Source organism: Protopterus annectens, chromosome 8.part0 (genome assembly GCF_019279795.1).
Source record: "Protopterus annectens isolate FY-2018-M chromosome 8.part0, PAN1.0, whole genome shotgun sequence".
Taxonomy (NCBI): domain Eukaryota; kingdom Metazoa; phylum Chordata; order Ceratodontiformes; family Protopteridae; genus Protopterus; species Protopterus annectens.
The window spans coordinates 351,762,340-351,778,299 of record NC_056741.1 but is presented as its reverse complement, the minus strand read 5'-3'; the positions used below and the strand labels follow the sequence as shown (position 1 = coordinate 351,778,299).

Here is a 15,960-nt window from a genome sequence, read left to right as displayed (position 1 = left end):
CCATCAGGTCCTTCTTGGTTGTGGCTGCCACCACCAGAGCATCTACAGGAAGACCTTTGCACTGATGGGGGTCAGTAGCAGGAGGGGACAAAAATTTATCTGGCCTCCAGAGAATGGCCTTAATGGTGTCAGGAGCCTTCCACGCATGCTGTACAACGAGCCGGATCAGTTCGTCGGCAGGTGGAGTAACCTAGGAGGTAGCGGGCCGGGGCACGAAAAGCCTGCAGGAACACAGACTCTTCAGAGGTTGGGTTAGAGGGCTGCCAGTCTCCTCTCTGTTTAAGGATTTCAAGGATATCACCAAAGGATACCTCAGAGGGTGAGCAAGGGGATCCTTCCCCATCATCAAAGTCTGTGTCTTCAGTAAGGGACTCCTGTGTGGAGTCCATGTGCTTCCTCTTGCATGAACTTTTACGATGAACTTCCTCAGAGAGAGAAGCTGGGGAAGACAACGCAAAAGGGGTTTCCTGTGGGAGTACATCCGGAGGCCCTTGCGCCTGATGTCCGCTAGGAGCGACCTGTGTACATAGCGGGCCAGAGGAGGGCGGGGAGATTGACAGCACAGTATCGTCAGCAGACGCCAAAGCCTTCTCCATTCATTGGAAGGCCAGTCCACCTGAAGAGGGGTGAGAGTCCTGGACAGGGGTCACCCCCTCCCCTAAGTGGCTCAGCCTGCCGACTCTGATTCCCTGGATGGCTGAGAAACACCAAATTACGTACGTCACAGCTGACATCCTGGGTCGTAGCAAAACTCTCCTGCCACAAAGGCAACTGCAGTTCCTTAGTGAGGTCCATGAAGGGAACCGTAGAGGGGGAAGACTGTGCTATATCAAAGGACTTCAAAGGCAATGAAGGAGGAGAATAAGTAGGGGTCTTTGGTAAGGGATGATCACCTCCCAAGGAAGGATAGTTCTGGGGGGTGCGGGAAACCTCTGGCCAAAAGCACTTGATCCACAAGACGCAACATGCCGTGTTCAGAGAGGCTTCTAGTGGATTTCACAGACACAGCTGAGTGGGAGTCAGGTCTATCCACAGATGGGACAAGCTCAGTTCCCACATCACCAGTCTGCAGTGAAAACAACGGTGCCGTAAGGGACTTTACTACAGGTGTCTGCACCGAGGAAATCATCTGTGCTGCAGTCATGGTCTGTACCAACAGTAAGGTTGGTGCCGAACCTGTGACCGAAAAAATCAATGTCAGTAACTGAGTTGTCAGTTCTGGGTAAGGTATCGGAGCTAATGTGGTTACAGTCTGCGCCAACAGAATAGTTGGTGCCGGTGGAGAGGTCTGAACCAAGGAGCCCCTTGGTACCGATACAGTAAAAGGCACAGTAGTCGGTGCCAAAGTCACAGATGGTGCCGATGGCCTCAGTGCCGAAGTCACAGATGGCGCCGATGACCAGTGCCGAGGGTCTAGGCACCAAAAGCACTGGTGCCGAAAGAGTCAGATCCGAAGTAGAAAGCTTAGCCTTCTTGGGTCTCGGTTAATGGGAGTCCCCAGACGGGGACGAAGGAAGAGATTTGGCCTTTGAAAGATAATCATTTTTTTTCTTATGGGATCTAGGAGGAGTTGAGGCCTCCGACCCAGAAATAGCCTCTGAAAAGGGAGATCTGAGTAGTCCCTTCAGTAACAATTTATTTTTCCTCTCAATCAATGTCCTGTTAGAGAAGTTCTTACAAATTGCACAGGGCGGATCAACTGATAAATGAGGCACACCCAAACAACAGACACACTGAGAATGTGCATCTGAAGTAGGTAATTTATGTCCACAATCTGAACATCTCTTAAATCCTGGACTACCTTTTTTATCCATGATAGAAAAGAATGAAACAGAAAAAAATACCAGCAATGGTACAAGAAATACCCGAAGGTAACGAAGAAAAGGTGTCTACCAACGATGGTATAGGAAAAAATACCTCGCAGTAAAAAGATTGGAAAAAAATTTAAGAAAGATAGTCGCTAAATGCGATAAGGTAAGAGAAAACAATTTAGAAACTTTTCTGAGAGAAAAAGTTGTTTTAGACTAGAAAACCAACAAATATTGTACTTAGCTGAGGAGAAGTAGCTTGACATGACCGAATGGCGATGCAGCAAATGAAATCTGGGGTAATAGGGAGAGGGGAATTCTGGGTAAGAGTTTTAGCTTGAGAGTTTGTAGCTGACGTGAGCTTGGAAGATGGCCGGCTTGGTTCCGAGGTCGGAACCAATACCCATACGTAAGGAATGAACGAGGATTAACAATATCAGATGCAATGATCTATGCACTGTAATTTAATTTTAGAAGCCTGTAGAGTAGGACCTCTGTGGCTGTGATTTCTGAGGTTGGAAGAAGAGGGTTTCCTTATTAGTTTGGCTGCCAGACTGGAAATTAAGTGGCTGTGAAGAAGTATGAAAATTTGAGAGCATAAGAGCAGGTCAGTTCTTTGTTTGACTGGGAGCCATTTTGCTTTCTATTGTGTTGTGTACTGGTGTTCGTGCTTTAGGGAGTGTGTGATGAACCTGTAGATTTTGTTGGTGATTGTCTGAATCATTGTGGATTATCTGAATCATTTACATTAATGACTGCAAAACACTGCTTCATATAAGTCACTTGAAAAATTACATCTGTCAGTTTACATAATGGAATACACAACTGCTTTAATATTTGGCCTCTCTCTCCAGAGTAGTTAAACAGATATTAAATGCTGTTCGTATACAGTTTATACTGTCATGATCTCTGAGTTCTCTGAATATCGCAACAGTCAGCCAGTGTCACAGGAAGATGAATAAATCCCTATGACCTAAGTGATCTGGGTTCAGTTAGTAGCTTAGGTGTCTGAAGCACTGTCAGGAAAGAATAAGTGTGTAATTCTTGGAGGTGATGGAGGTAGGTTCTTGTGCTCGCTAGTGCACATTGTTGTTGAATGATTTTCCTGATACAGACATGAGGAAATAACTCTGACTTACTGCTTGAGGGTAGATGGGCATCCTGCTGATGTTAGCCCCTTGCAGAAATGAGGGGTAGTTCAGCACTGATGCCCACTGCACATCCCACTCTCAGGGTGTTACTGGGCATGCACGATGGGAAAACAGGAGAATAGTTAAAACACTTCCCTACAGCAGTATGACGCTACCCCAGGGTCCCTAATCTCCTCACTGGCCCCAAACACGGGTTGGGTTTAGTCTGGTGGAGGCTAAAGAAAAATCTTGCAGACCTGGTAAATGAGGAGCAGAGCTGGGAGTAGCTGATGGTCAGCTGACGTAAGCCCAAAAAAGGAGCAAAAACGGCCTCACCATCCAAGCACTGCTTAGCCTCATATGAAGGCTTAAAACTGCATGAACAAAACAATGCTGAATTTTGTGCATAGCTTGAGTGCTTACTGAGGTACTTTAAGTTGTTTAAAAAAACATAATGTTTACTGTGTTTATTTGACTTACTAAAACCTGTTTAAGACTTAGGTATCCAAAGAATAAGGAATGCTGCCACTGTAAAAAGTAGTTTGTGCTGGATAGTTTGCCATTCACATTTCTTTTCTAACACTTATTTTGTAGAGATTTGGTCATTGGTTTGAACTGTGAGGATATAAACTAATTTTGTCAGAAGACTTGGGATACAGCCACTGGATGTTGAGTACCAAATTCCAGAGTTCCAAGGGGATGAGTTAAAGCAGGTGTTCCACAGGATTCTGTTCTAGAACTTACTGTTCTCTTTCTCTCTCTCTCTCTCTCTCTCTTTCTCTCCCTCTAATATTCTCTCTCTCCACCTTTCCTTCTTACTGGCTTTCCTAGAAACCTGCACTGAAAATAACTTTTTACACTTGCATTTTACTTACCTTAAGGGCCGGAGCAAATACAGCAACCTCACAGAGCTTCAAAAGGTATCTACACTCTAGAAAGATAGCTGGCTGGAAATAAGCTTCTGTTTATCCCAAGAACCTGCCTTGTGATATATGGAACCACACAAAGTTTACAAATATGCTTGTTCCATTACAGTCATTGATCCTTGTAACAATCCCATATCGCACATCTTTGACTAAAGCTGGACTACAATCTATACTTTTAAGTACCATGTCGAAACTACTGTTTCCAGGGTTCTTAGTCAGACAAAGCACAGTCAGCTCAGACTAAAGCTGAAGAGGCATGGGGGAGGGCTAACTTTATATTGTCCAGAATACAATATGCCTTGCTGGTTGTGGCCCTAAATTCTTTGCAGAGCACCTGCTTATTGCAGATTGCTACAAATAAGATCTATCAGTTCATTTTTGTAACAGATTATAGGCAGCAACAATGTGTGCTATTTAACAAAATGAACTGTTTTTAGTTACTGACAAACCTGCTTTTCAGTTGGCCTCATCAACGTTTAAATTTCTTAAAACTGTGATTAATGCTAATACTGGCCAACAAAGCTAAGACAAAGTGTGGGTCTGATACCCTCTGATCACAAGCTTAGACTACTCACACACTCAAAAGGGCCTTACTTAGTTTCATAGTTGAGGAGGAAGGCTTCACAAAAACCTCCCCATTCGATGGAATCAACTACCTCCCAAAATTCACAAACACCCTACCTTTGCAAGCTTCCATCTGAAGCTCAGAAAACACCTTATAGTATGATAAGAGTATAAATGTTTCTACCAGATGAGGTTTGGCAGGTAATAAATACACACCTCAAACATAAATGTACTACTTATGAGGGCAGTATTCCTTGCATATTCTGGTCTCCTAATTTTTCTGTTGCACATCATGGTCTTTCTGATCTATATTTATTAAGGGTGCTCCCTATTTTACATCCTCCCACATTACTGATTGAGTATACAGTTTATGAACTTTCAGCACTTCCAATAAACGATGTGAAAGTCTCCCATCTTCAAAACTGTCATGACTATCAAAACACTAACACAGAAATCCCATCCTGTAATGAAAATTCCTGTCAAAAGGCAAAATACTGCAATGAAAACTGGCAAAATGCTGTAGTTCAGTACTGTCATAAAAATGTTACCAAAGCTCTCTTGTACATGCCGTTTCCTCGGTCTTTTGTCATACTCCATATTTATACTCTTTCTGTATCTTTATTCCTATGCTTTGGGTCATGACCAAAAAGGATTTTCAGAGTAGCACATTTCCTCATTTAACAAACGAATAAATAAAGAGGCATACACCATTTTCTTCTAGGACAGATATCCAAAAGACACCAGTCAATACCAGAAGAGTAAGAAAAGCAGTAATCACTACCACAGCAGGTTAGAGGGCATGGGTAACTACTGCACCTGTATGGTCTAGGTGCTGCAGGCTTTTTACATTGACATAGAGTGTCTGGTGCTGGTAAAGGGTTCATAAATGGGCTGTACTGCACAACCTGCCATACCTTGCCAGGGGTTCCTATTGAAAGTGTGATTCTCGGAATAGACATCAATACAAAAATAAAAATATCTACACATACCCTAACAGTGCAGTGGTAATAACTGTTTAGCACATGCAATTGTGTGTGTGTGTGTGTGTGTGTGTGTGTGTGTGTGTGTGTGTGTGTGTGTGTGTGTGTGTGTGTGTGAGAAAGAGTGTGTGTGTGTGTGTGTGTGTGTGTGTGTGTGTGTGTGTGTGTGTGTGTGTGTGTGTGTGTGTGTATGTGTGTGTGTGTGTGTGTGTGAGTGAGTGCGTGTGTGTGCCTATATATGAGTGTATATATATATATATATATATATATATATATATATATATATATATATATATATAAAATAGGGAAGCTGTGTGTCTCAGTCATCCATGTATCTCCTTTATTTTCCACATAAGCATTAAAATCTCTCACTGAGAATACAGAGTCAGTAGGTGGCACTTTAATGAGGATCTCACCCACAAGTTCCAAGAACGTTGAATACTCTGACTAGCTAATAGGCATGCATGTGCAAATAGCAGCTAGAGTCTTTCTTTCTGCAACTCATAATCACAGTAAGGTGGCCTTCTCATATATTGACATAAACTTCAACTGCACAGCACCTACATGGGAGCAGGTGAATATCCCTACATCTACCCAGAGTCTCTAATTAGGGGAAGATCTAGATTTGGAGAGAAAATGCTCTGGATCAAGAAGTCTGGTTCCATAACCAGGCTTGTGTGTGCATGTAAGACCAACTATACCTAGTTAATATTTCTCAGCCATCTGCATAAGTTCTGCCTCCACATGAGGTGATATTTCATGTCCCATGGGCCAGTTTCCACTGCCAAGAATGACCAAGTCTTAATCTGCCCTGCTTCTGCCTACCGCACTGTTTAGCTCATACCCAGTCTCTATAATTTACTTAGTAGGTGGTGAACCCATACAGCTGTTCCCCACATTTATTAGGGCTGAGCTTGACTAGGCTATGTGGGTCATCCAGCCACCATGAACATGCTGGGGAGCACCACCCCCTTCATGTAGGCCTGGATGCAAGTGTGGGTTCAGATATCTGTACTATGTATCACTGCTATGTGTAAGGTTCTAAGGATCCTTAAATGAACCTGAATCATGGGATCTAATATCTTTTTAATGCTATTTGTCTGGTGCCACTCTTCTTTAACCATACAGTCATGGGTAATCCTACCAACAGCACAAAACTCCAAAAACATATCTCCAAGGATCACAGGGGCTGGCAAGCACCTTCACCATGACGAGGTCATGACTTCAGGAGAGAGAAAATTATAAAATACATATTTATGTATACCTATGTTCTTGTGTGTACATGTACAGATAAAGATATACACATACATATATACAAAAGGGAAAGAGAGAGTGCGTGAGAGAGAGAGAGAGAGAGAGAGAGAGAGAGAACTAAATATGTATATGGAGCAGCTTAGTCTGTCAAACTTTGTTTTTGTCGACAGACTAAAGTGATGTGGTTTTACCTTGAACATCAGTTTTGTCATCTTTTGGGACTATTGAATTTGGTAATATCAAAGGGATGTGTTTTCTACAGGATGTGCTTTGGCTTACGATAAATGGATGCAAAAACGTTAGAATATACTGAAATGTTCAGCACTGGGGTTGGAGTATGTCTTCATATATTTCAGTGTTGGGTTTATAGTAAGAGCTGGGTAAGGGGACAATTTTAATATTGACGTTGTGCATGTAATATCTGGGTAGTATGTTCAAGTGCGTTGTGCAGTGGTGTTGCTAGTGAAAAGGTTTTCCATAAGGTAATGTGCAGAGTTCACTTTACAGGCAGGACTATACTTAGGGTTAGCACACATGAGAAAGGTGGAGTGGGGGAGGAGGGAGTAACAGCATAGATATTCACTGAAACTAGTTATTAGGTTTTGGGAATTTTTTAGTTGATAAATTGCAAAGGGAGAATCTTTGTTCTTTTGTGATCAGTTGAGTTTTGACTTTTTCACTTTTTGAGTTGAGTGAATTCTGTGCTGATGATGTCAACTGAGTGAGCATGAAATGATTTTTAATTTCTAAATTTGGTTATTCTCTCCATCTCTCTTGTCTCTCTCTCTCTCTCTGTATGTATGTGTATATATATATATATATATATATATATATATATATATATATAGATAGATACACATACACACACACACACACACACACACATATATATATATATATATATATATATTATACTGCTATTCCTTCAAGTCTAGACTGAAAGAACATCTAACCAATAATTTTATCTGCCCATGCTCCTTGCCATCTTAGTACTCTTTTCTATTCCCTTCTTCCCCACTCTTAATAGACGTTCTCTTGATATATCCTACTTCTTTCTTGCTTTACCTACTTTCTTGCCCATCTTTCTTTAATTCCTTAACATTCTAGTCTCCTTTCTTTATTTTCTTACACTAACCTTTCTCTATCCCAGAATTTGACTAAAATTTACTATCTAGTTCTCCTGTCAGAAAAAGTATATGTCTTTTATGACCTATTAATTATTCTGTTATAAATTTTTCATGCATCATCATGTAACATGCACATTAGGAACTCTCTTCTATGTTGTACATAATATATGGTCAGCTTTATTGCTTGCCTTTATATTTTACTTATTTTTCTTTTATTCTATTTCACATATTGTACTACTTTGTTATTGTTTTAATATCTGTAACCATTGTTAATTCTGTTTAGTTTAATGTGTACTGTAGAGCTTTTCTCCCCGGGCCTCCACTGAAAATGGGCTCACAACCAGTTGGACTTTCCCATAAACAAATGTCAAATAAATAAATAAGTGCGTGTACAGACACACACACACACACACACACACACACACACACACACACACACACACACACACACACACACACACAAAGATAAAAGTTATTACTACCAAATTCTGAGGGTGCTCTAGGGGAACTCTGTGGCAAGAACCTTAAAAGCATAGTTGTGCTGCAATATCTGTTATCAGCACAATGCAGTATATGTTGCTATACTTCTAAAGATGTATCATTTATTTCTTTCTTTGTTTACTGTACAATGATTATGATGCTTCCCACACATTTCACTTTTTTACTTGGTAAGTTGTCGAAAAAGAAGGAGTCCCAGACAGTCAATGAAGCCATCAAAATGAAGGTATATTGACCCAGTCACTGAAGCCATCACAACAAGGGTGTGAGAGTAACGTAAAGGCCATTTAAATTTTTTTTCTATTTATTTTTTATTTTCTTCAGTCCTCAGGGAGATGTGACCACAAAGTTGTCAAAATTCAAGTATGTTGTTGATTGACTTGATCACTAATACTATCCAACAACTTCCTAACTGCAGCGACTTCAGATGATCTACCATTAGTAGTTACCAATTGCAAGTCATGGGAGCACCTCCACTCTGAAGGAAAGGAGAATAAAAGATCCTGTAAATGTATGAACTGCTAAGTCTTCTTCATTCTCTTTCTTGTTGTTAGCTTCTACAATCTGAGTTAACACACAGTTGTTCATGAGTCCTGAGTTATAACAATATCAATGTAACAACAACAGGATGGCTGTGATTTCAGTTTTGAACAGACTTGTGTGATTCTTGCTACTGATAATGATGGTATTATGTTTTCCAAACTTTAACTTAAAAAAATAAATAAATGCCTCAGCAGTGCGTATAGTTCTTGCTACTGATAAAGATGGTATTATGCTTTCCAAACTTTAACTTAAAAAAAAAAATAAATAAATGCCTCAGTAATGCACTAGGAAATTTCATTGGCTCAGTTGCAGAATAAATGCAATGAGACAGAGAGGAAAATTGTTTTACTATTTTGAACCAACCAATAAAATATACTGGCTCAGGAAATAGTAATTCAAGCAAAATTAGAACAAATGCCACAGGTATTTTATGAAGTTTGACCAGTAAAACTCAAAAGCAGAATGCAGGCTTACATGTTCTACACAGTTAATATTTCCCCATGGGCTTACAAGTTGCATTATTTAAAGGTACTTACCAAAACTTCAATCAAAGGATACTGAAAGACAGAAAAGAAAAAAAATAGATTTACAAAGCAAACAATTTGGGCTGTACAGCTTTTCATATTAAAAGCAACTTAGAATACAACTTTGATTATTTTCAGAAGCATTTAGCAATAAACATTTTATCTGTTTAAAATTTTTTTTCTTTTTTGCACTGTTTAGCATAACATGGTCTGTATTAATTTAGTAGTTCTTCAGACCACCCAGTACTTGTGAAAATGACATATATTAAAGTTATGTATTCACCATAACTATGCATCTGTGTTGTCCATTTTCATTCTTACTTAACTGATGGGTATCGGATGTGACCTTGTCCGCATACACTAGACTTTCAGATCCAACTTACGAGCTCCTCCCTCTACCCATAATGCCCTAGTCAGCCAGCAATACCTCAGATCAAGTTTGCTACCTTATAGATCTTATGACAGTGTAAGAAGAAAAGAACAGCAGAGCCGGAGCTCAAACCTTGAAAAAAGGGTTCCACGATATTCACAAGATCACTCCAGAAGATGAAAGGAAGGAGGACGGAGGGTGGGGAGTTGAGGAAGAATGAGACTGGACAACACAGATGCATAGTTATGTTGAGTACATAACTGTAATATCTGATGTTGTCCTTTTCATTCGTTCCTTAACTGATGGGGCACAAGTCTCCAGCTACGTGGATCTTGGGTGGCCCTCATGGAAGAATATTACAGACAACTGCAGCACCAAAAGCAGTTCTGCTTATGGAGGTGAAATCTAGTTTGTAATGAGCACTAAAGGTATGAACAATAGACCATGTAGCTGCTGCACAAATGTAATCAATAGAAGTTCTAGACCAAAATGTAGAAGAGTTTGCCATGGATCTAGTATTATACAGCTAAAATTATACAGCTAAAATTTGGAATGCACTATCTCCTAACATAACATCCACCACAGCCTTATCTCAGTTCAAAAAATGCTAAAAGTTCACCAAAAAATGGCTATGCCCATGTACTGCTCCTGACTAAACTGTCTTTCTCAGATAGTGCTATTACTTCTTCTACCCTGACTTTAAATTATCTAAAAACACTAAGAATTTCAAACTCTGATGATAATGAAGTATTATTTGTTAAGAAGCATTCCATGAATAGGTTCACCATCTGTCTTCCTGTAGAAGTTATATACTGTTTTCTGTTTCACTCTAAGAAAAATGTACCTGAATGTTTCTACATATGCTTTCTGTTCTCACCTGTATGTTACTCTGATACAAAATGTACTGAAATGTTTGTTAACTATGTAGGTATTATGAGAAGCTTTTCTCCCCGGTCCTCAGCTGAAAAAGAACCTGTGTTCAATCAGACTTTCCAGGTAATCAAATGTAAAATAAATAAATAAAACAGTAGAATGTGCTTTAGGAGGCTTTGATAAGGGGAGGCCTTACTGAGTATAAACAAAAGAAATGCAATCAGTAATCCATTAGGCCAGGGTAACTTTAGAAACAGGTAACCCACTCTATTTAGGAAGAAAGAAACAAAATGCTGTTCTGACTTCCTGAAATCTTTTGCTCTGTGGAGATAAAAAAATAGTTGTCTATGAACATCTAAAAGATGTAGCATGTATCCTCCCTTATTAGAAAAATTAGGGAAGAAACCAGGTAAATTCATTGTTTGATTGATTTTCCTTTCAGAAGTTACCCTCAGTAAGGACAGATTTGTTTGTAAAGTGACTCTGTCTTTGTGATAAATAATGTAAGGGGGTAAGGTAATCACAAAGGGAATAAGACTGAGTTCTCCCCTGCTTGTTGATGTACCAAACCACAGACATGTTTTCAGTTTGTATTGTAATGATTCCGAAAGGAAGAACATCTTGAAAGGTCTGCACCTCTAGAAGGCCAGTGCTCATCTCTAAGGCACTCATATGCAAATTGGTCTCTTGGGGGGACCATATGCCTTGGACCATCTGTTCCAGGAAATGCCCCCACCCCAATTAGGAGGCATTCTTGGTCACTGTAGCTACTGCAGGGGACAGAATAAAAAGACATTCTAAGTAAACTTCTTCCAACTGAATCCAGCAACGAAGATGGTCATTTGCATACACAAGTTAGTTTGATTGGAAAAGACAAGGGATGATGCAGAAAAGACCACTGAACAGCTACAGTCCACTTGTGAATGTGTATACAAAACAAGCCATTGGAAATAAGGTTATGGCCACAGCCATTGAACCTAGAGCTTTAAGGACAAGTCTGGCTAGAAAATAAGGATGAACAAGAAATTGTTGTACCTGAAACTTGTGTCCACATGATGTAAAGGAAGAGAGGCTATCTGACTTACTGTGTTCAACTGTGCACTTATGAACTCCAGGCTCTGTATAGGTTGTAGATGAGAACTGGAGGCATTGATTGAAATGCATAGCTTTTGACATAGTTGGAGCAAATAGTCCGTGGATTGCTCTAGGAGATGCTTAGTTGAGGTGGTGAAAAGCCAGTCATCGAGACATGGAAACACTCGGAATCCCAGCAATCATAAGTAACCTGCTACTGCTACTATACATTTGGTAAACACCCTGTGGGCTGTGGTAAGACCAAAGGTTAGGGCTCTGAACTGATAGTGAGTGGTCCCCAGCCAAAAGCACAGAAATCTTTGGGATCGTCTGTTCATCTTGATGCGATAGTATGCATTCCTGAAGATAACCTGACCACATCCAATCGTCCTTGCATAGAAAAGGTAGAACTCTGACTTCTTACAAATTGGTTCAGTTTGCTTACATCCAGAATTGGTCTTAGGTCCCTGACCTTCTTTGGCACTAAGAAGAAACTTGAGTAAGTTTCAAATCATGTTTTTATGGTGGGACCTCATGGATGGTTCCTTTGTCTAGAAGCTTTTGAATCTCTTGAGTTGCAGCTTCTTTCTGACTAGGTGGGATGTCAGGAAGCCTTCTTCTTTTGGTTGTGGGAATCTGGAAAAAAATGGTATGGAATAACCTCTGGATATTACTTTTAGCACCCAATAATTTTTGGTATAGAAGCCCAGATGCCTGAGTGCAAAGACAAGTGCTCCTGACTGTCTCCAGAGGTGGGAAGTTAGGCAACCCTTCAGGAGGACTGAAAGGGTTTATCCTAACAGGAATCTCAGAACCCTGGTTCTACTGGCCTACCCTGCCTCGAAGATGACGTCTTCCATTTGAACTGCCCCCTCTGCTTCTGGAGGGGTTGTCCCACAGTGACTCCTGGAAAGGTCCCTGGAACTTAAGGAACCATATTTTCTTGCCTCCTCTTTGATTCCAGGAAAAGGATCATTGAGGAGTAGAAAAGCGTATCCCTAGGGCAGACAGGGTCTTTCCGTCTTGTTCACCCCAGGAAAGAGTTTCTTTCACAGAAGGGCAAAACAAAGATGTTCCATCAAAAACAGCATTGATGAAAGAAGACTTGAAAGTCTCCACAAAGTCACATAAATGCATCCAGGCATGTCTCCTAATGGTTATGCCTGAATCAGCAGTCCTTGAGGTACCCTCCACAGCATGGGATATTAACCTCATGGACACATTAAAAAGGGATAACAGAGAGGCCAGCTGTAAAAATGATCTTTTTTTTTTTTTTGTAGTCTTCCAAGGACAAGGACTCCAAGAGGGATTTGGAGAGTTCCTTGATCAAATCCCACTACGGTCTTGTGAAGTTCACTAAGTAATTCAGAGACCTCAAGGCAAAGGCCATTGAAGTGAAATTGTGCTTTCTATACCTGTCCAATGCCCTGGACTCTCTATTAGAGGGATGGACTGTGGAGTTCTGCTCTGCTTGCTCTTTTTTAGACCCTGCCACTACAACCATAGCATCAAAAAAGACTGTAATCTATCCTTCTGTGGTGGCAAAATTTTATCTTGGTGTTTGGGTATGGGTTCAAAAGAATCTGGTTCCTTCCATGCCCGGTGAGAGATTAAATTGATAAGCTCATCAGCCGGGGGAGTCCAGAAAAAACGGACTCCTCTGGGGAGGGAGTATCTGAAGGCCATGCACCATTTTGTTTAAGGCTCTCTTGAATGTCTCTGAAGGAGACATTATCTGATGGAGATCTGGGGGACCCTTCCCATTCACTGAAGTCAGTATCTTCAGTGAGATATTGCATAGGGGAATCTACTTGTCTCCTTTTGCATGTTCTCTTTTAGGGAACCTCTTCAGTGTGTTGATTTGGACAAGTATCTGAAGAAAGGGGAAGTTTCTCACTGGAGACTGTCTGGATGCTAGATGGCACTGGCTGCCCAAGTGGAGTAGGCGTGATAGGATAAGAGCTCAGACCTGAAGGAGGAAGAGCATAGGATTCAATAATGGGAGAGTAGTTGAATCTCTTGGTTGACAGAAATCCCTTTCCACTACCTTGAAGACAGATGGACTTGGAGAAGTCATGGCTTGTCACATCAGAGCTGAAACCTCCTAAGCTACCAAGCCTTGACCCTGACTGGATCTGTGCCACAAAGAGGGAATCAGACCTGAACTGTTCAACAGCAAAGATTCATGGGGCAAGGACAGCACCAATAACATTGGAGTGGAATCTAGCCCCCCCCCCCAATTCAGTGCCAGTGCTTCAGCTCCAAGACTTGTCCCAATCCAAAGGAAGCAGAGAAGAACAAGTCAGGGAGGCCATCGGAGTCGAAGACCTAGTCATCTTCAGATCCAATGCAGACACACCTGGGGCTCTGAAACCATGGGATGGATCAAAGAAGGAGAGATCACTACATGAGAAGTGGATGGAAGGCTCACAGATGTGATGGGGGATGGAGCCAGAATAACCCCCATCTGAATCTGAGCTCTGAGGAATTATCTCATTATTATATCCATGTCAGCCTCTGATAGACTTCTGGAGGACCCAATGCAAGAGTTGGCTGATTGGGACCTAGACTCTTTTCGATGTCCCTTGAAGAAAAAGGAAATGGAACTAAGGAGAAACTATTTCAATGGCAAACCTGGGCGAGCTGGTTCAAGGAGACTTAGTTAAAGAAACAGTCAGATCTGAGGGCATGGAATCTGAGTGCTTTCTATTAGAATTCAAAGAAGTCAGATCTGAAGTTTTTTTTTAACTCTTTTAAGGAGGCCCCAAACAAGACAAGGTCGATGTAGTAGACTTCAAAGAATGGATAGGAGATCTTTTACAAGACTCCTTCATCTCTGAAGATGATTTTGCAGCTTTACCAGGGGTTTTAGCCCCTGAAAAAGAAGAAGAAGAAGAAGAAGAAGAAGAAGAAGAAGAAGAAGAAGAAGAAGAGGAAAAAGATGACAGCATCCTCTTACGCACATGTTTCATGATGCAGTTTTCTTGGCCTTAGAGAGACCACTAATTACCTGTTCCCTAGTGATAGCAGGGGGAGTTATATTTGATGGTATTTCCTGCTGGAAGGTTTAGGGGGAGAAAGGGGTAAAGTTGGAGCTGAATTTGTTGGCCAGTAGGTTTGTTATATCTTGTGGCTCAGTAGAGGTGGCTGCATTAACAATGAGCTCTGCACACAATTATAGGTTCATAGGTTCATACTAGGCTATCTGCCCTAGGGCATTTATAAGCCTAGCCAAAGTGTGTTTGGCTTTCGCCACCCATTTTAAATTAATTTTGCTATGCCCTTTTTCGAGGCTAGTATACTGTGCCTCTGTCTAACAGTGACACAGAAGTGATACCCGAGGTAAACCTACGAACTCCCATCCACTCATTAAGATTCCTCTTGAAGAGAGTCAATGAGGGACTCTGCCTAACCTGGACTGGGATTTTATTCCAGAGTGAAGGGAGCCTCTGGGTTATGAATCTGTCCCTCCAGCATGTCCTATTTATTTCAGTGCTGAGGTTCAAGTCTCTCGAGCGCGTAGCTCGATGGGATTTGGATTTTCTGAGGTGCAGCATGTCCATTAATTCCGGGTTGGACATGGCTTTATACATCAGGTACAGACCGCCTCTGAGCAGGTGGTATGCCACTGAGTAGAGCTGGAGTTTCTTTAACCGGGCAGCATATGGCATCTGTTTGAGCCCTTTGATCCTCTTGGTGAGATACTTTTGGGGTCTTTCCAGTTGCTGCAGGTGTCTGGTAAGGTACATCCCAAAAGGGGCATTGTACTCAATTATGGGCCTGATGAGGGATGAGTAAAGAGGCACGATGACCTCCCCTGATCTAGATGTGAATCCCTTCATGATTAGGTGTGCTATATAAAATGTTTTTCTAACTTTGGCCACGTGGTTGTCAAATGAGAGATTGCTATCAACTTGGGTCCCCAGGTCCCTAATTACTTCTTCTGTACTTAATGGATTACCACCTATGTGGTAATTTGTGGGCACTTTGTTTTCGCCAAAGGGGATGACTATACACTTTTTGGCGTTTAGCTTGAGGCCTTGGTTCTGGCACCAGTTGTCTGTTTCTATGAGGCCCTTTTGGAGGATGCTTGTGTCGCCTGGAGAGTCGATTATGGCGCCCAGTTTGCAGTCATCTGCAAACTTGGTCAGCCACAGTCATTCCATGTTGGTCTGTACCTCCGAGAAATATATACCGAACAAGAGAGGTCCCAGGACTGAGCCTTGTGGGAAGCCACTTGTAACTAGTTTGGAGTCTGACATGGCTCCAGCAATTCTAACCATGTGGGT

General features: G+C 41.4%; 1 protein-coding gene across 4 annotated transcripts in view; it reads right to left on the bottom strand.

The window, feature by feature from the left end:
- Window positions 1-15,960, bottom strand: part of LOC122808806 (alpha-2-macroglobulin-like) — a 2,637,399-nt gene that overhangs the window by 2,322,153 nt on the left and 299,286 nt on the right. For all 4 annotated transcript variants that reach the window (XM_044079865.1, XM_044079862.1, XM_044079863.1 and 1 more), the window contains exon 5: window positions 9,367-9,387. In XM_044079865.1, the coding sequence (XP_043935800.1) occupies window positions 9,367-9,387 (21 nt within the window). The remainder of the gene's footprint in view (window positions 1-9,366; window positions 9,388-15,960) is intronic.